We start from the raw sequence: 21645 nt of genomic DNA on the forward strand, positions 1-21645 counted from the left end.
GATCATATTTAATTATTATTACAAAATAATTCAGTCAACACTTAGTGTTTATTAAAACCAATTAGAGTTTTGCAGTTTCAGACTCAAAGCTGAAAAATATAATAAGAAAAATATTTTGCATAATATTTTTTAAATAAAATTTAGGGATCTTAAAGGGCCAAAGCTATGGTTCTAACGAGGAACTCCACAAAAGTTTTCCAGTTTGTAACCACCAATCTTCGAGCACAGACACACTTCAGAACACTGTTCGATACCCTTTAGCCACTGGTCACTGCAATGGAACAAATCTTTTGAAGTAAAAAAAAAATCAATACCGTTCCCTAACCACCACACTCAAAAAAAAAAAAATAGAAGGAACCCTCCTCCTTGATTTCAACCCAACCCCTCCAAGAAAAGTGTGCTCGTGTTTCTTTCGAAGAACCAACCCCGCTCTCTCGCCTGAAAACTCCTTCATCTGTGCCGTTCTCCTCGGCAACTTCCCTCAAAAGACCCTTCCGTTCCGTCCCGAAAAAGCTATTTGGCCATCCCCGGCCAACCGTCCACCCACACCCAACGTCTAAGGCGTCGTCCCACGTCATCTATCTTTTTTAATTCTTGACAGTTTGAGCGCCAACAAGAAATGAGGAAGAAAGCCCCCGCTCAAAAGACTCTCCGGGGTTAGGACGAAGAAAAAAACACACCAACGCTGCTGCTGCTGCTTCTTCTTGGAACTTTTCCGGCTTCTTCCTCGTCTTGTTTTTCCTGATGGTCCTGGAAGCTGCCGCTACGGTCCCAACCTCCCAGCTTCCTTATCGTGGTGCCTTTTTTTCGCTCCTTTCCAATGTTTAGCACCGAACCCCGTAGAGGGGACACAAGGCAAGGCCAAGACGGGGAAGGGAAGGGCCCCCCCGGGGGAACGGGGCGCCGGAATCGGTCGACAACGTCAGCCAAGGAACCGTTCCCTGAGCCAGAAAAGAGGGTTTTTCCTTGATCCCAACACACACACACACCGCAGCATCCGAAGAAATATAAAAGTTGGATCCTTGGTCCTGCCGAGGGGATGGTTTTTCCGGCCAGGACGGAGGGGGACCAGGACCATCCCCTTGGTAGCATAACGTCAAAAAAAGTCCGAATCGAATTTTCCCCTTCCTCCCGTTTCCCCGCAAGCCAAGACTTGGTCGCTACTTCATCTAAGATTTCCTTCCCTCATCCGTTCCTTCCCCCACCAAAAAAAAAACCCGGTTCCTCGCCCCTTAAGGTTGGCTCATTTTTCCCATTTTCTTATTGTGGGAGGGGGGTCGTCCCTATTGCTTCGTCTTTTGCGTCGTCGACTGCTGCTGCTGCTGCCATTGTAGAGCTACCCTTTTTTGTACGCGGAGGACCCTTTTACCCCCCACCGCGTTCCACCCTCGTCTTCCTCCACCAGCCAGCAAACACAGTCTGATGGCTGAAAATATAAAAATTAATTAATCTTAAGCCGAAGAAAGACGACCTGCAGCATAGGATAGGACAGTGGGAGTTTCACTCCCTCTGATTCCCTCCCGTCCCGGCTCATCAAGAGGAAGTTAAAGAAGGAAAAAAGAAAAACTCCTTCCGAAGGGGGACGTCATTTCTTGTCCTGATGACGAGGAAAGGCACACTAAGGGAAATATGAGGGATGTTGGATAAAATTTGACAAGCAGTTGTTTTTCATACCTAGAAAAATATATTGTTTTCATTTTTTGCAAACACAATGTTGAATCTTTGTTTTGGGATCAGAATGATTATTTAGGTTTAGTTAAATTCAGTTTCCCATAACTTAGAAACAGATTTATTTCAACAGTTTTTGAATAATTGTCACAAAATTTAGCGAAAGATTTTGAAGAGAAACGTTATTTATAATTTTTTGTCACTTAAAGTTGTTGATAATCGAAAACTTTGTATTATTACTGAATTGGAACAAAGAGATGAACGAATTTTTGTTACAAATTTAAACAAATTTTGATGAATTTTTTGCTTATTCATCTTATTTCAGTTTTCAACTATTTTGTTAACGAACTATTATTGTAGGTTAATGATCCCTTTTCTAAGCTTGGGCAGTGTGAGTTTCCAAACATATTGCATCTCAGGGTAGACAGATCATCAATCTTTATGATTCAACAGAAGGGGGTACAACATTGTACGGAAAAAACTGACATCGAAAAGTTCTATAAATTTTACGTGAAACAACATGACAGTGCTGCCAGATTATTCTTGAAATCTATCACTAAAAAGTGCTATAAATTCCACTTATTACACGTGAATTAAGACAGTTCTGGCAATTGGGTACTAAAGCCCTATGTCAATGTTTATATACAACGGTAAAAAACACGATTAAAAACCATTTCTGATCACTATTTTTCATTTTAATGCAAATTTTTTTTGACAACACAACATTTTTTCGATGGATCAACTACCCCTTGGAACGAGCTGTCAAGTAGGAGATTTTCTGTCAAGAAGGACCGCGAGGTTAATTTTTCAAAATTGATTTCAAAATCCATTTTAAACTCTTTGTGGTCGTACAAAGGGTCATTGTACTCAGCAAAATAAGCTTTATCGCTGTAAACAATAATATCAGCAATCTAAGCTTCATTTTAGGACCCAATTCCAAATTGTTTCATCGAAAAGATTTCCAATATCTTTTTTGAAATTTATAATACAAAGCCTTCTGAAAATATCATAAAACTGAATTTCAAATTGTATGCATGATTAAAAAAAAAAATAGGCGGAAAGTATCACAAAATATTTCATACTATAGAGGGTGACGATTCTCGAGATTTCCAATTTCCCGAGTTGAATTTTGCAATTTCCCGGGAATTCCCGGGATCCGGGAAATTTAGCATAATAGCAATATTATTGATCTCCTGACAATTTTTTTTTTAAATTACACCAATTTATATCAAGTTTTTAACATTTCCATTTATTAAATGTTATTTTTAGTCACATTTATTTAACACAATATTTGTTTATTATCTAAATTTGAAATATTTTGTGGAAAATCTTCTACTTTTTGAAAAAGCTTTCCAAATCTGCTACTAACAATTCAAAGGTTTGTTGGTTTGTACTGAATCTTTTTGATTTTAAATTCTCACTGAATGATTGATTCTCGGTTTATTGAATCTGTCTGTGCTGTAGTTCGTCGTGTAGACATCAACTTGTTATTTTTTTTTTCAAAACTTCAACAATGGTTTAAATCCTAAGCAACATCTGAAAGTTTTTTTACTTTAATTTTCAGGCAGACTTTTTTTTTAATACATATTCATTTAGACAAGATACTTATTCTAGATTGTCAATCCAAGATTTCTCAGCTTGAAAGTTGTTTTCTCAACTGCTAGTTAACAGTAAAGTAATATTTACAGTTACAAGGAAAACTGTACTCAACATTAACAATTGCGCTCCTAAAAATTATTAAAAATGCTTTAAGTTTTTCACGAAAAATACCAGAGTTTTTTATACAAAAAATGCCAGAGTACCAAAAATTTAAAGTGGTCGTGTCAATTACAAATATTAGGATTTTATACAAGTTTAATTTTACACTTTTTGAATTTGAAAATTAAAAGAAGCAATGCTGGAATCGAAATGGCCATAAGTTTTTTTTTGTGTATTGAAATTAACTTTTCCCTTATCACTGCTTCTATTTTTATTATTTTGCTTCAATATTTATAAGTATCAAAATTCCCGGGAGTCTCGACCAAATTTCACGGGATCGATCGAGAGTATGAAAAATGGCAAATTTTCCGAGAATTCATACATCATTACAGTTGTGCTTCTTTAAAAAAAAATGGAAAACAACAATGAATTTATAAACAAAAAAATATTTTTGTGTTGTAAAAATCTTTAAAAAGGTTTATTTATTTTAAACTACATAAATAATCATTATGCAATGTATTCTGAATACACCCAAAATTCAGAGTCGAGATAATCGTTCTCTCAAAATTTATTGAGGGCTCAGTGCCAAAATCGATAGAATAATGGTACCAACTCACACCATCATAACAAATGAGTTCATTCGTTAGTTGAATCAATAAATCTCCAACAAGTGTCATACATCGACTTCTGACTTCTCCGTGGTCACCAAGCTGTGGTGGCCGAGGCAGCTAAGTCATTGGATTGGTTTGTCAAAGGTCTCTGGTTCGATTCCCGTTGTCGACACTTTTGGTTTTTTGTTTGACGGATGAACTTTTTTTGCAAATGAACCTCGAGAGAATAGTTCTATCGCCCATCTCGAGCTGTGTTCTCTGCGTCCGTGAATGGTACCACTATTCTCTCGACTCGAGACCATCATTCTCTCGGGCTAGCGCTGCCAGTTTTGGGTGTAGTTTACAATCAATTTTGGGAGACAAAAACTTGAAATAAAGTTTGTAATGGGACCTTATGAAGTTTCATAAATGAAAAAAATCTCGTTCAGTGTTTGAAATTTTGACGAAAAAATATTAGTGTTTGGAGAATAAAATTAATTAAAAATGCCACTAATCCCACTGTGCGCTCTGTTGTCCCTCCTTAGCCGTGTCTACAAAGAAAAAAGTAGAAAGGGGAACCGCTCTAAGAATAGTGTTGCCACGGGATGCCCAAGCGGAAATGGTCCTGGAAGGAGCCAGAGGAGGTGAGGGGTAATGTTGAGTGAAAAGGGCGCCTCTCTGTTTTGGGGATACTTTGCAAACTCGGAGGGTTTGAGGATTTGTTACAGAGAAAGAAAAAAAAGGCTAAAGTTTCCGAAGACGAAGCAAGTGATTATATTTTGTTGGGTGGATGTCCTACAGTTTAAGGGTGGGATGAGCCGGGAGTGGGAGACTGCTTTGAGTGACAGAGGAATCGAGGACATGTCCGAATAGTGGGTGGTTGATGGAGAATCTATGTACAGCACCCTCATCCCACCGTCAACGAGCACACCCTGATGATGTCCACCCTCGTTTCCAAGGATAGGCCGGGGCGCACAGCACAGTACAGGGCTTGGTGCCGAGTCCTTGATGCACACACACACACACTCTCCCACACAGAGTGGAATAATATATTATCTATAGTGGGCTTCGTTCGGGGCCGTTATTTTCTTTTACACATTTGGCACTCCCAAATGCGGGACGTGGAGTGGCCACCCTAGTCCACGTGTCCGTGGCGGGGCTAGGATTAGAGAGACCTAGTCCAGGCGTTCAATTTCCCACCCCACGTCCTGATGGTGCATGAACCACACCGACTGATGAAACTCCTCGGCCACGCCAACAGCAACGTGGCGGTGGGGTGTATTACTGTGAGTATCGGACGGGCGCACAAACCTTCTTCGGAGGCCGATCCCGCGATGCACCAACATGATGCAATGCATTAGTGCAGGGAGGTGACTTTGCGAGGAAGTTTAAAATTAGCGGGAAATATAGGAAATCTCTCAGAACTAGATATCTAAGAATTTTCGCTACTTTAAGATGTAAGCTTGATTTCTTCAATTCTGACTAAATGTGGTTTTCCTTTTTAATATTTTTAAGAATAACAAGCTCTAGCAATTGACTTTATTTTTGTAGAGATGGATTGTCAAAAGATTTTCGAATTTTTTATTTTATTTTTTTTTATTCTTCTGCCAAACATTGTAAAATATCTGATATTTGTTTGTGATATCCGTAATAAATAACACATAAAAATACGTTTGACTTGAAAGCAACTCACCCATTGTTGTGATCGCCTTTAGACCATTTCCAGAGTTTTTTTTTTTGGAAAGGACCAATAAACTATTGTCTTTCATATGTTTATAGGACCTAATAAAAAAAAAACTCTACATTTAACCTTCTCAGATCCTTATAACTCGATTTCAATCCAAAAAAATACAAAATAAACAAAAACCGTAAAAAATCTGTTATGTTGACATCTTTGGCTGTTACAAAAATGTATCATTTAAAAAAATTTCTTCTAGATAAGCGGACACCCTGCAAATTATTGCCACAGAACCCCTCCGTTTTCAAATCCCACAATGCACTTTATCGAGATGGGTGCGATGCCTACACATCCATCCCATCCCACGACGTTTCATGCCCGAAGGGGTTGGTTGTTGCGAATCTCATCCCATCCCAGCATCCCTCGTTCATCTTCTTCACCCACAATCTGATCCCATCCCAAAATCACCCACGCACGAGGGTTGCCTCCTTCTACCCATGCTCATCATCTGCAGCAGCAGTACCCGCCGGAAATAAACATGCACACACGCACTCACGGAGTTTCTCATTCTGCGTTGTTGCGTTCAATATCTGGGGTGCGTTTCAATCTGGAGGATCGTTCGCGTAGTCAACGAGCAACCCCCTACTCCTCCTTCTTAGAATTGCGCGCGAGTTTTTTTATTACTCGCTCCCCTAACGTATCAATTGTGCGTTGTATTTATTTCTTCATAATAACGAAGAATAACGAATAAGAATTTTATACTTATTTTTTGTTGCGTTCGGATGCCTGGAAGGCTTCAACGCAAGTCAAGTTGATGAGTAAGAGTAGAGACTAGCTGGAGGATCTTGAACGGATTCTTTCGAAAAGTATCCTCCCGAAGTCTTCAGCAGAAATATTTCAAGATTGAAGCCTCTTACCAGAAGTGTTTAACAATATTGACTTATTGAAAATTGAACCCGTAATTAATTACATCACTTCTATCTTTATCATTACAGGAATCAATAGCGATGCCATTCAACAACGAGTTGACGGAAAACAATGGCACAGGTGGAGCTGCGGCCGGGGAAGATGCATACGCAGGTAAGATAATCCGAGTTTCTTTGAATAAGATGGGATCTTATTGCCGTGCCAAGAAGGAAGAATGTCTTCATCTTAGAAAAGAACAATAGTGATGAGATGTTATGCAGTGAAAGCATTGATTGATACTTCAAGCATCGGGTGCTTCACACTTTCAATGAGTCATTTGTGCATTCTGATGGTTTTGGATTTTCATTAGGTCAATATAATTAAAATAACATTTAAAAAACAAACAGGAAACATTTGATTATGAAACAAGCTGACATTAAAAAATCAATATTCTTTACATATAATTGCAGTACATTTAAAGTATTTTTCTGAAATATTCCATCATGGATTTTTTTGGTCTCAAATATCAGAGAAATATTGTTTAAATTCTTTAAATTTCATATTTAAAACAAATTTAACACAACGAAAAAAAAAATCTTTACACATTATCACTTTTTTTTTTATTCGACTCCATGACAGTTTCAAATCATTTAAAATATTTGGTTAATCTAAAAACCTTTTGTATGAAAAATAATAATACTGTGAAAAGCACTCCAAGCCAATTCGTATATAAGCATGACTGTTTATTGTTTTTTTTAAGAATAGAAGGTTGTACGAAAATGGCTTGTTTGTTCTGAAGGTTGTACGAATTTTCGATGTTTGGTCCCAAAATTTAGAGTTTTTAATAAGATTAAAAAGTTAATGTAAAGAAATGTTTAAAATTACAGAAAAAAGCATTCTAAGATGAAAGTTTACAATCGTTTTAAAACTTTTTTTAACGTGAAGACGTGAAGTTGTTTAGAATAGTGCCCTACACATGCTGATACTTTTTGGTAACGAGTATCCCATTCCTTGCGATGTTATGGAAATCGTCATTAATCCTTTCAAAAATTGCAAATTCCACGGGAACCTCAATTTCAAAACACCAAATTTCACGCAAATTTCGCGGAACTTGAAAAATGTTGAAATAACTCAGAAAATCCTATGTTTAAAAAACAAAAACTAATTTTTATGCTTCATTATATATTATTCTTCAATAAACTAAAAAAATCTTCATTAAATTTGAATGTGACACAAAAAAATGTCCTAATTTTTAAAAACAAATCCTCTTTGATGGACTCTATATATATTTTGAGACAAAAGGTAGGGCACGCGTATTCTCATTTACTAATAAAGCTAAAATGTTCTCGCTAATTTGCCTCCTGTTATATCATTTTACATTTTATTGAAATTCATATCAAAGCAAGATTTAACAATCTTATCCAGTCAAAATGAGTAAAATAAATTGAATTTGCTGCGACATTTATCCCATCAAACTTTTGTTGTAAGGGTTTTAGCTCACTTTTCAAAAACTAAATTAGAAATCAAATTGCAAAAATATTATAATTGAGAAAAGAAAACAAAAAAGTAGTATTTTTTTAACTTTCACGGGAATCATCCACTCAAATAAACAAATATCGAGCAATTTTGAATTGGCCACATTTGAATTGGATGTATGGGCTTACAGTTATGAGCTAATTACATTGCTCATAACTGAAAACCTAATATTTTTTCAGTGTAGTATAGTAACCTGGATAATAAATTAGCTCATATCTGTAAGCCCATACATCCAATTGAAATGTGGTCAAAGACAAACTTATGGGAAATTGGACGAGCTTTCCGGTAAAAATAATTTCGAGACTGAAAAATCAAGTCTGTCATATAGAAATTGCCAAAAACCATCAAAAAACCTGTTTTTTATTTTTAAAACCGCTGTAACTTCACAAGGATTGGACTTAGGACAATGGTCAATATGGAGACTTTTATGTAAAATTGACTGGAAAATCGACTCTCGAGTTTGGTTTTTGAAAATTTTGACGTTTAGAGCACTTTTCAAAAAAACAGCTTCAGCAAATGATTTTTGTATTTCTTTAGGTGAGTTGCTCCATCCTGCATTTTTCGTGAGCCTTTTTGTAACATCTTAGGCTATTTTCACAAAAATTTTGAACGAAAAAAAATCGTGGGCTCACCTTCAAATTTGACTTTTAAACTTAAAAAACAAAAAATCTCATAAAAGTGGAGTGTTTTTTTCTTTCAGTGTATTTTTTTCGGAAAGCCCGTCAAATTTCCTACGAGTTTGTCTTTGACCACTTTTTGATACGATGCAACGGCTTCGAGATACAGCAAGATTTAAATTACGAAATACAAAAATATTTAAAATACTTACGCCCTTCTCAAATGTCATTATCGAGTGTAACTGGCTCCATATACACAAAAATGGCTTATATATGCCTAGGATAACATGTCTACAAAGTTTCATTGAAATCGGAGAGGGTCGAGATAAAAGTACCTACAAAATTCCTGTTTTGGGCTGGAATTGCTCTATCGTTAAAATTAAACAGGCCCAAGCAAAAAATCTTTATTTTATTTTGAATAAAACAAAGCATGATTGCTTTAATTTCTTTCGAAACTATACCTTTCAAATAAAAAAGCAGTAAATAAACAGCGAATGAAAACATTACTAAATTTAGTTAGTTTCTGAAAAAAACTAAATAATCTGAACATTTAATAAACTAGTCTTTTTGGATGAAATATTTATTAAGTTGCTATAAAAAAAAAGATTTGAGAAAATTGACAAATTCCACGAATTTCAGAATCTAGATTTTGACAATAGTTGATAATATCCGTTTCTTCAATGATTGGCAGTTGATTATTTCGCATTAGATTTCTTCAAGAATCTTCAATAGTCAGAGTTTTTGCTTTTTTCAAAATTTTAATGCTGTGGAAAATCAAAAAAAAAGTGAAAGTATTGATATATTGCTAAGTTTTTTAAATTAAATTTCTCTTTACTTCCTTGAAATAATAATGATTTAACCAACAAAAATCTTGTATCTTCTTTGCAGGCCTCATCAAGGACGCGGACAAATTCAAACTGATGCTGCTGGCATGGAACTACCAGAACTCGGCGGCAGGTAAATGTTAGTGTATCGTGTCACCGTCCCTCTGAACAGTTTTAATCTAACCTTCCCCATTTTTTCTCCTCCCCCAAACAGCAGCCCAAAACGGCGCCGAAGGACCCGACCTGGCCACCATGACCAACCTCTGGCAGCAGTACCAGAACGCACTGGCCATGAACGCGAAAACTTCGTTCAACCAGTTGCCTATTCCGGAACGTCAGCAACCGTCACCGATCGAACAGCATGACGAAACCAACTCATCGGAACAAAAGGACGACGACGACCTATCGGAGGATGATTCCGAGGACCGCATCGAGGCAACCGTCAACGATCCGGAGCGGTTGAAGGCGTTCAACATGTTCGTGCGGCTGTTCGTGGACGAAAATCTGGACCGGATCATTCCCATTTCGAAGCAACCGAAGGAGAAGATCCAGGCCATCATCGATTCCTGCACGCGGCAGTTTCCAGAGTTTGCCGAGCGGGCCCGCAAGCGTATACGAACCTATCTAAAGTCCTGCCGGCGAAACAAGAAGACCCGTGAGGGTTGGGAGAACACTGTAAGTGAGGTTGATCTCAGGAAATCTTTGGAATTGAGATTGGAGGTGATAGTAATTTTGTTTATTTTTTACGATTTCTAGTCTCGACCAACGCCAGCTCACCTGACGTCGGTGCAGGCCGAACAGATCCTGGCCGTGGCCTGTGAAAACGAAAGTCTCAACGCCAAACGCATGCGGATAGGGCTGGAGCCCATCAGTCAATCGGTCACTCCGACCACGGCGGTAAGTTATATGGTAAAATGTCCTCTTCCAAACATTGGAAGGAGTCTACATGAGACAGGTTACTTTCTCTAGGGTAGAGTGATCTAAATTTATTGTTCTTCCAGACTTCGGAACCACCAAACGTCCCTACGCTGTATCAGAACATGACTCTGAAGTGTGAGACCGAGACAACTCCACCCGTCAAAACTGAACCTCTCACCAGTGTTCCCAAGTTGTCCCCGGTTCAGAACACCACCCCGGATATCAACCAGATGAAGCTGTGAGTATATAAGAGGAAATGGGCCAGTTATGATGTACCTATTGAAATTTCTGTCACTAAATCCACCTTGGAAAAATATGACTAACCCTACGAATCTCTCCTTCCAGAAACATTCCGAGTGCCAGCGCAAGTTCCACACCCACGATCCCCACGACTGTGCCCACCATTTCCAACTTCAGTGACTACAACACTGGTTTCACCAACCGGTCGCAGCACTACACCAACTTCATGAACTCGGTCAACAGCTCCAACAGCACGAGTACGACCATGTCCGCCACGGGTACTGGTAAGGGTTCCAAAAACAAAATTTCATAAGCATCTTAAATTGTGTTACTGATGTTAAAGCTAACTAGAAATTTTCCACTTTCAGCTCCCACCGATTTGTCGATGAAGCGGCCCATCCTGGCGCACAAGCTAAACAGTGCCGAAATCACCGCGGTCAAGCAGCTGGTCACCGGCTACCGGGAGAGTGCCGCCTTTCTGATGCGAAGTGCTGACGAGCTGGAGAATCTGCTTCTGCAGCAGCAATAAGTAGTGGTCTCGATATTATCGGATAAGTTTACCATAAAAAAAAACTATGTGAACAACAAAACGTTACTGATTCGGAGATACCAAAAACTACCTGTACACGGTTACACAGTTTAGACGATAACAAAAAAAAAAAAAACAAAAATTAAGCATGGAATCGATATTTGTGTCGCAATTATGTTTTAAGTTGTGTATAAAGTGTTAAATAAAAACGAAACGAAACAAGTTAGAAATTGAAATTTTGAACACTGGCGAAAAACTACAAAACACAGGGTGATATAGAACTACAAAGAAATTATATTTATTTTTAAAACGAGAAACCAAAAGGATACGAAAAACTAAAACGGATAAAAACAAACTAGGAGGAAAGTGAATAAGACCACAAATAAGTCCTATGAGAGTAAGGAAAAGGAAAGGAAACAACACTATTGTAATTGAACGTACCCACTAATGTCGCTATTGCTATCGCAATTTGCCAAAATCCTACCAGGACTAACCCGATTGTAACGACAACTGTAGAAAGATGCAAACTGAATAATCTAAAACTATTGAGTCATTTTCTCAACATCTTCAATAAAATTACAACATTGGTTATCATGATAGTTGATGGGATGTTTTATTTGGAAAGAAAATTTTCAGGTTATTTTTGGATTGGATCGTTAATAGTGATTTGCTTTATTCGTATTTGCCTCGTGACTTTTTCCTGTGTTTTTATAGTTGAGTGACAAAAGTATTTCAAGCATTTTTTATATTTGCATAAATTTTCATTTTCTTCTTGTTTTACTGGTACATAATTTTTGATATGATTTTTCAAAAAAGTTAAAAAAAAAAGCCTTGGTGCCAAAGTAAGAGAACAGTCAAACGAGAACAATTTAGAAGACATTAGTTGTAGGTACCCGAGCAGACGGAAATAACTTGGGAATAAAATTTTTTGATATTCGAAAATTCTAGGCCAATAACATTTTATGTTATTAATAACATGATTTGTTATTCGTCGTTATGATTTTTTTGTTAATAACAGACTAATAACATTTTTAGTTATTCTTCGAACAAATCTTTGTTATTATTTTTTGTTATTTTAACAACTAATCCGATCATCCCAATAACAGTTGGCGGTATTCTTCCATAACAAAAAATGTTATTTCCAAGTTGTTTTGGCTTTCAACCAAAATCAGACCAATAACAAATTTTGTTATCATAAAATAAACTGTTATTGAACTCTTATGTAAAAATGGATTTTTCAAGAATATTCCTTAACACTTTCTGTTATTTTAACAGTATTTGTTATTGAAATGGCATGAATTTTGTTATTACCGTCTGCCCGGGTATGAATACGGACTACACTGGAAAAAAATAATACACGGTAAAAAAAATTGGTGATTTTTTTATTTAACTTTTTATCACTAAAACTTGATTTACAAAAAAACACTATTTTTATTTTTTTTTAATTTTTTGATATTTTTCAGATGATTGAAATGCCAACTTTTCAGAAATTTTCAGGTTGTGCAAAAAATCATTTACCGAGTTATGAATTTTTTAATCAATACTGATTTTTTCAAAAGGACGAAATTTTGGTCGCAAAAATTTTTCAACTTAATTTTACGATGTAAAATCAAATTTGCAATCAAAAAGTACTTTTGTGAAATTTTGATAAAGTGCACCATTTTCAAGTCCATCACCAATTTTTTTACCGTGTATTGTTTTTTTCCAGTGTAATCCGTATCCATACCTACAACTTTGCCGAAGACACCAAATCGATCAAAAAATTCCTTCAAAAGATACAGATTTTTGAATTTTCATACATCATTTTTGTATGGACAGCTGCCAAATTTGTATGGAAAATTATATGGACAAACTAATGATGCAAAATGGCTTCTTTGGGCTTACCGAAGGCAAAAAAAAAGTTTCAGTCGGATAAAAAAATACAAACATTAAAATTAAAGAAAAAACTAACTTAATCCACCTATGTGGTTGATGCCTTCCTCACTTTTTACCAACAATGGGTAATATGAGTGGTTTGGACACATATTTCAGCTATTTTTTTTTTAGATCCAGAAAAATAAGTACACCAATATTACTTAAGGGGCCATATCTCGAGACAGGGTTTCCAGATCTTCAATGTTTTGGACTCGTTGGAAAGGTCTTTCGATAACCTAACCAACGATGGGTCGGATGGTGGATCCGGACATAGTTTACATACATTTAAGTGAGATCCGGCTTCCAAAAAGTATACCAATATCACTTAAGGGGCCATATCTCGAGACAGGGTTGCCAGATCTTCAATGTTTTGGACTCGTTGGAAAGGTCTTTCGATAACCTAACCAACGATGGGTCGGATGGTGGATCCGGATATAGTTTACATACATTTAAGTGAGATCCGGCTTCCAAAAAGTACATCAATATCACTTATGGGGCCATATCTCGAGACAGGGTTGCCAGATCTTCATTGTTTTGGACTCGTTGGAAAGTTCTTTCGATAACCTAACCAACGATGGGTCGGATGGTGGATCCGGACATAGTTTACATACATTTAAGTGAGATCCGGCTTCCAAAAATTACACCAATATCACTTAAGGGGCCATATCTCGAGACAGGGTTGCCAGATCTTCAATGTTTTGGACTCGTTGGAAAGATCTTTCGATAACCTAACCAACGATGGGTCGGATGGTGGATCCGGATATAGTTTACATACATTTAAGTGAGATCCGGCTTCCAAAAAGTACATCAATATCACTTATGGGGCCATATCTCGAGACAGGGTTGCCAGATCTTCATTGTTTTGGACTCGTTGGAAAGTTCTTTCGATAACCTAACCAACGATGGGTCGGATGGTGGATCCGGATATAGTTTACATACATTTAAGTGAGATCCGGCTTCCAAAAAGTACATCAATATCACTTAAGGGGCCATATCTCGAGACAGGGTTGCCAGATCTTCAATGTTTTGGACTCGTTGGAAAGGTCTTTCGATAACCTAACCAACGATGGGTCGGATGGTGGATCCGGATATAGTTTACATACATTTAAGTGAGATCCGGATTTATGTGAAAACACATTTTTATACATAACTTTTGAACTACTTATCGAAACTTCAATCTGTATAAAACTCGATCTATGGGACCCTAAACCAAGTCGAATGCAACAGGTTCGGGTCAAATCGGTTCAGCCAGTGCCGAGAAACATGAGCTAGTTTGTTGGTCACATACATACATACACACACACATACACACAGACATTTGTTCAGTTTTCGATTATGAGTCGATATGTATACATGAAGGTGGGTCAACGACGTTTTTTTACAAAGTTCATTTTTAGAGCAGGATTATAGCCTTACCTCAGTGAGGAAGGCAAAAGACCGATTTCGTAGAGAATTGCTCAGATCAAACTTTCATTCTACTTTATGTATGTAAAACTTGAATTTAACATTTTTCAAAAGGATTATGAAATGCGAAAAAAGAACATGTATTTTTTGTAATATAAAAGTGCCTGAAACATAAAAACGTTGCACTTCTTGAGAGCAGAATTATCATTAAGAAAAATAAATCTGGAATTATCAGTCTGTCAAATTAACGATAAACTGTCAGTATCCAGATTTGCTCTGGTTTTTGAAATATTTTGATAATTGAAAAAAATTAAGTATTCCAAATTTTAGACATATTCAACAAAAATATATAGAAAATTTAATGTAAGAAGAGTATATTCCCATTATTGTGTCATTTATAAGTGGCAATAAAAATCACTTTGAAATGAGATAAATATTTCTAGTCAACTATCGGTAACCCACCCTCGAAGAGCTTTGCTACCACTGTGAAGCTTTATTTCGTTCGTAAAGCTCATCAAGCTGTTAGCAACCTCTCTCTCTCTCAAAAGCTCAGCATTCACATCCGAGCAAGCTCTCTTGAGGAACGCAACTGAAACCGAACCCGAACCGACCAACGAAATGTTTTACGTCAGAAGTAAAAGAGCGTAGGAATCAAACGAACGAACGACCACACGATCACAAAGCAAAACTAACGAAAAATTGCAACTCATAGAATTAAAGCTTTCTTAGGCGGCGCGCGCAGCCGAGACTGGCTGGAAAACCAGTTTGGTCACTTGTTGCTTTTGATACGTGCCTGGCTGCATACGAGAGGGTGTGTGTGTGTTGAGCGCGAAACGTTACTCGCAACATGGCACACGGCATGCCGTCCGTCCGTCCAGAACACACTGGCTGGATGGCTGGCCAAATGGGTGTTGTTTGGCTGACCCGTTGAGGGGCGATGACGACGACGACGGTGGAGTACCGAAATTGTCGCTATAGTTTGAGTAAAATTTAAAATGTGACAAAGGTTAGTCATGAAAATGAGTTTAAGTCTAACTTCATTGTAAAAACAAATAACAGTGCTTATAACTTTTCTAAAAAAAAAAAACTAATCTTGATACAAGAGTTGTATATAAAAATATAGCTGAATAATGGAATATATTAACAAAATCTTGGGATGAATTGCGCTTTACTGATTTTCGGCAAAGTCTATGGGAATCGTATGGAGAAGTGTAAAAATCGCGAGTTTAACTGAAAAAGTAAACTAGTTGTTCATATTTGGACTTAGAGACTTGATTTTTTTTACAGTAATTTCTTAGGATGTGGACAACATCGTCATGCTAATGTTTTTTTTTTTAATTCGTTGAAATTGATTTTTTTTTAATAAAAAAAAGTGAGTTGCACAAAAACTAGGCAAAATGGTTCTAGCTTCCAATTCCCCTTGAACTATAAATGAACCATACATTTAAGACTTTTTAAAAGGTTCATCCACTTGCATGCATTTCATTTCTTCAACAACTTACCATCCAGAAGGCCGTTAGCTGAAACTCGTACCAATTTATCAGGATTTTCAGTCATAATATTCACTCTTTGAAGGGAATCTGACTAAATTGTCTGAGAGTTTGAAAAACTTTTTTAATGTTTTGATTAAGTTGCATGTATTTTTTGAATAATGGTGCAAAAAACCTTCGAGATATGTTTTTCTTTGTTTTTATATGTTTTGAAAACAGTTAAATTTCATTTGACAAAATATTGTCTATGATCAAATTGTTTGAAAAAATTATCATCAAAAAAACCATTACGCTCTTGCGGTTAAAAAAATCGTACTACTATGTTTGCAATTAATTGTTTAATAAGTGCCTCTTGTCATTTAAACAGACTCTGAAACAAATTTCAGCATTACTAAGTGGCGGCTCGAACATTTTTTTTGTAAACAAAAATTATGAGCGTTTCAAGACATCATTGGTCTTAATTTCAATATTTTAAGTGCGAAAAAAAAATTCCCCAAAACTTAGATATTTTAAAAACTAATTATTGAAAAACAACTGGACAATTCAATATTTATATTTTTTTTATTATTTCGCATTTTTGACAATTTGAAAGATTTTCCCAAAAAAGTTTAAGTTAAGTTTTGGCAACAGAAAATATGAAAAAAGATTTTGTGGTACGAAATAATATAAATATTTTAAATTTTTTTAAACTAGTACAAACATTCCGAAAATGAATTTCAACGCAGGAAAAATGCATTTCAATAAAATTCACGTCTATTCCCCAAAAAAATGTTTTTTGTTTGTTTGAATTTTGAGTTAAGTTTTAGATTTTAAGTTCAAAAATAAAATAAAATTAGTTTCGACAAATATTTAGTTTTGCCTGAACTTTTGTTTCATTGAACGTGTTTATTTTTATTTTTATTTTCATGTAATTGTTTGCTAACTCATGTTTAACACTTTTTTCCGTTGATTCATAACTTATACCATTAGCTCTTATTGAATTTTGGATATTCTAAATTTTCCATACCAACCTTAAAAATTTACAGTCTAGATTCGATTATCCGAAGTCTCGATTTTCCGAGGTTTCGATTATCCGAAGATTTGTATGCGACTTCGGATAATCGAATCACGAACAAAAACATTTTATTCGTGTTTTTTTTATTTTCTTACATTTAACATCAAACTTGAGTTCTGCGACCCCATTTTAGTCAAATTTGAATGGGTGATTGCCTATAAAATTAAAAAAACAATCTAAAATAAGACTACGAAAAAATAATTTACTTCTAAAAACAACACAAAAAACATATTTTGATTGAAAACCTCTGAATCAAGATTTGAATGTTTTTCTAAAACAAACATGACCGCCAAATGGCCGATCGGGAATGATGCCTTCCAGAGCCTTAATGTAACTTTGGAAGAATAATTTTCTAAGTAGAACAATCTTTCTAAAAAGATGTAGAACAGGTAAGAGTTTGTTCGATTATTACGTCCAGAGATTTCCGGAATTTCAAATCCCCTAATCCCCTTAGACTTAAATTTTGGTAGTTTGATGAAAATAGTACATTTTGTGTTTATTTGTATGAATGTTCTGTACAGGTTTGTAAATGTATTAACAAACGCGATAATGATTAATAAATTTTCAGCTTAAATTAAAAATGCCTAGCAGTTTTCAAACCATTCAACTCCAATTACTCCATCTGCAAACTAATTCCCTCCTTCACACTTTGACACCGCAAGTTCAGCATAATTCCGCGAATATCGCGCTGATCATTCCACCTTTTTTTTCTCCCCAAGGCTGCTTCGCTCATTGCGATTCTTAATCTCATTTCTCTCCCTCACTCTCTCTCGCCAAACTTCGCGCGGGAGCTTTAATCCCCAAACTCCCCAACAGTCTCCACCAACAACAACAACTCCGTCCACCGAAGAGAGCAGCAGCGCGCCTTCTCTCGCCGACTTGGACCTGCTCTCCGCATTTCGTATCGAGACGACTAGCGGATCGGTCGCGTTTTTCTGCGTTCTTCGTTCGTTCTTTGGTGAGAATTCGCGTTGTTGTGCGCTCGCGTGTTGTTGTTGCTGCGTTCTTTGAACCACTTGTTGATCCAGCAAAATCCGCAGCCTTCTTGGAAGGAGTTGATGGCGGTGTTGTTGTTGGTGGTGCTGCGAAATTGAAAGAGATTTTCATTAATGAATTTTTAACGCGAAACTGTGCGAGGAGTTGATGAGGCTATCGTGAAGAGTGATTATTTCTTTTGTAATCCGTTGGGAAGTTCTGGAAGAAGAAACGGTGTCTTGCGTGTGAAGAGTGTTGACTGATACCGCTCGCGGGTTGACGTCGCGTATCTGGTGTTACGGGGCTGGGAGTTCTGGAGGTGTTGCGGAGAGCCAAAGTTCAACCGAAGGCAAACAAGAATCGGTGAAACGGGTCGGAAGAAACAACGGTGTGCAAAAACGACGAAAACATATACGGAATTGCCATTTGGTGCGAAGTCTCCCTGCATACGTTTTCGCGCGTGGAGTTGCGAGAAGCCTCGCCAGTGAGTGGCTGCGGAACGGATCGTGGTGAAGCCCGAAGAGAGTTGTTGTTGTTGGAGGCTGCGCGCGATCGTGGAGACAGACCGTTACCAATCCGTGGCGTGAAGAGAGGGTGTCTACCGGGGAAGAAGCGTTACTGGTAACCGCTGAGTGTGTACGATTCTGAGTCGCGCATTCAATTTGTGCAACGGATTTTAGGTCTATCTCGTGCGGTGAAATTGGCACACCAACGCGAGTCTCCCTTTGCAGCGTTCAGGGGAAATTATCTAATCATCGTGTTCAGCGAACATAACCTAGCAAATCACTAGGGCGACTGCTAACTAAGGGCGTTTTCAACTTACCGTGCCTAAAGAGCAACTAAATGTTTTCGGTCACAGCCGACCAACTCGTCGTCGTACTCAAGGAAGAAAAGTGGCTTAAGCCGTAGTGCACTCTCCGTATCCCAGCAGAGCCAGCAGTGTTGCATTCAGAGGTTATGAAGCGAATCGGCTCGTCGAGTTTCACCCGCTGATTGTATTCTGGAAAATTTATTGAATTAATTCATAGCCAACACAAAAAAAAACCTCCAACGTCGTCGTCATCATTATTGTCATCGTCGCGAAAAATTCAAGTAAATTGGAAAAGCGACATTACCAACGTGTGCGAATTCATGGCCGATTTGGACACCCCAGCAAGCGTTCCCCAAGCAGCAGTGTCAACTCCGCGCGACTTCGACACGCGGTAACCGATCAACAACAGCAGCATCAAGCAGGTAAGTTTCGATTAAAACTGAGTTTATGGAACAGCTGAATAAATGGACGCGCGCGTTTTGAACGCTTTCTTTTCGGGGGAGCGAGCTTATTTTTTAATTTATATTTTAAGGCTAGATGTAATGAAAAAAAAGTTGATACTTTGGGTTTTGGAGCTGAGAGTAGACTGGCTTACTCATGGGGAAAATCGTGAGTCGAAAAGTGCGGAAAGTTTTCGAACATGGACCCAGGGCCAGCTAATTAAATCGTTTACGTGAATAACCACATAAAGCTGGTGGAATTTGTTACACAACGTAATAGTTTGGTTTATTTCGTAGGAAAGAATTGAAATTTGAGAAGTTTACAATGTATTTGATTATCTACAGGATGTTATGCTTCATTCCAAGGTTGATTAATCTTAAAATTACTTAAATCTAATTCAGATTTTCAAGATAAAAATTCCATAAAAGAACTTAAAACATTACATTATTGTGTAATAACACTTAATAGTATTGTTTTGGCCTTAAAGTTATTATTAACTTTTATGACCTTAACCTCAAATAAATGTGTATTCAATTACAATTTTAGAAACTCAGTCAACAAAAAAAAATTATTTAGTTTTTCAAAATAATATAAGTAGCAATCATAATATTTCAATTAGAACACATTTATCATGAAATAAGCCAGAACCACTAATACTATCAAAGCCTTTCCGGAAACCAGGATACCAAAGATTTTTTTTTAATAATTACATTATTTACAGCAAGCAATTTTTTAAAAACATTATATTTATGTTAATTATCAGGACATATGTCAACATGTTAAACATGTATGCATTTGGAAAGTGGAGGGATATTTTTTTTTTTCAAAAATATTGAATAGTTAATTCAAATTTGCAGTCGATTTTTTTTTTATTTTTAAAATAGTTTCCCAGTATGTTCATTTCTGAAATTATGTTTTTCAAACAGCTGCGATAATTTTCTACCATTTTATTAGATCTTCTGTTTTTTTACAATAGAAATAGTTAGACAATTATTGAATCAATACTTTTTTAAATGGAGAAAATACATTCGAGGTCTAATTGTTGTTCAAACTTCAAGCCTGATTTTCAAAATTTCGAAACAAAAAATGATCTTAAAATGCTTCAAACATCTTTACTGTTAATCTTCCTTCAAAAAATGGTAGAATATTAACATATTTATCACGTTAGCGTCCCAATATTCAAAATATGATAACATTTTACAATTTTTGGTCCCCTTATTTTTTGAGCAAGCTTTGAAGAATGGGGGGGGAGGGGGACATAAACTTGAGATTATATTTACAATGGTCTTATTTTATGAAAAAGCTGTAAATTTAAAAAAAATCGCTTTTAATGTTTATTATTGAACCATTTTTTTGAGAAATCTAGTGTTGAAAAATGAGGGCTAATTAAGTGACACTGATAATAACCAATTTTTGCTCAATATTTTAACTGTAAGATTATTTTATTATTTCAATTTCAATTCATTTTATTTACCGAAATGAAAATTTTACATTTTGTGTAATTGGCTGGTTCATAGAGATATGGTGTTCCTTGCAACTATTTCTTTTTCATTTACCGCTTGGTAACAGAAGGTTCTTTAAATGCAAATAGTCAAAACTAAGGAAAATTTCACCAAAAAAACCTAATGAGATCGGATTATTTTATAACTGCAATCAGCAATCTGATTAATGAAATCAATTTATTTTATTTTAAACATATTTTTTATATTGCAAAACAATGGACATTTTTCGAAAAAAATAATATAACTTATAACATATAACTTTTAACTTGAAATCGATACACTTTATTGAAAAAAATGTGAAGTCGATGGCTGATTTGGATTTGTATCTAAATAACGATTTATGACATTTTGTTTGACAATATTTTCGATTTTGCCAAAAAATACATTTTTTCAAAAACTTTCATCTTTCAAAAATTCAACTTTCAGGGATTAAATTCAATGAATATTTTAATTTATTTTTAAATTTAAGCTCAACTTTTCAAACTGGCCAACATTTTATATTAAAAAAATTAAATTGGCACTAACTGGCCAAACAGCAGTTTAGATGATGGCGGCCAAAATGGCGGTGATGAAATATTGAAATACTGAATTTAGGATATCAACCATTCAAATATGACTCGAATTTGATGTTAAAAGTAAGGTTGGTACAACTTTTATTTAAAGTTGTTGTCACCTTCACCCCCTTCAAAGATGGCCCGAAAAATCAGGAGGTTTTTTTTATTTTTTTCAGAAAACTTCAAAATTTCAATAGAAATTTAGGTGCAATCAGCTGAAATCAATTTAAAATGCATTCCCCTGCGTTTAGGATCATTTTCAGCATGTTTGAGTTAGTTTGAAAATCTTTAGAATT

At 36.2% G+C, this 21645-nt stretch overlaps 2 protein-coding genes across 6 annotated transcripts in view; both read left to right on the top strand.

Moving 5' to 3' along the window:
• LOC6031336 (nucleolar protein 4) overlaps positions 1-11803 on the top strand; it is an 86288-nt gene extending 74485 nt beyond the window's left edge. The window contains exons 6-12 of one of the 5 annotated variants that reach the window (XM_038256631.1): positions 6630-6714; positions 9582-9656; positions 9732-10201; positions 10274-10426; positions 10519-10673; positions 10781-10953; positions 11044-11803. In XM_038256631.1, the coding sequence (XP_038112559.1) occupies positions 6630-6714; positions 9582-9656; positions 9732-10201; positions 10274-10426; positions 10519-10673; positions 10781-10953; positions 11044-11204 (1272 nt within the window). In that variant the 3' untranslated portion in view covers positions 11205-11803. Of the gene's footprint in view, positions 1-6629; positions 6715-9581; positions 9657-9731; positions 10202-10273; positions 10427-10518; positions 10674-10780; positions 10960-11043 lie in introns of all 5 variants that reach the window. The other 4 variants (XM_038256629.1, XM_038256630.1, XM_038256632.1 and 1 more) reach the window with 4 other exon arrangements.
• Positions 11804-17970: 6167 nt separating this feature from the next.
• Positions 17971-21645, top strand: part of LOC6031333 — a 143729-nt gene continuing 140054 nt past the window's right edge. Inside the window, exon 1 of the mRNA XM_038253325.1 lies at positions 17971-19274. The gene's annotated coding sequence lies outside the window, so the exon portion shown is untranslated. The remainder of the gene's footprint in view (positions 19275-21645) is intronic.

This window comes from Culex quinquefasciatus, chromosome 2 (assembly GCF_015732765.1).
Source record: "Culex quinquefasciatus strain JHB chromosome 2, VPISU_Cqui_1.0_pri_paternal, whole genome shotgun sequence".
Taxonomy (NCBI): domain Eukaryota; kingdom Metazoa; phylum Arthropoda; class Insecta; order Diptera; family Culicidae; genus Culex; species Culex quinquefasciatus.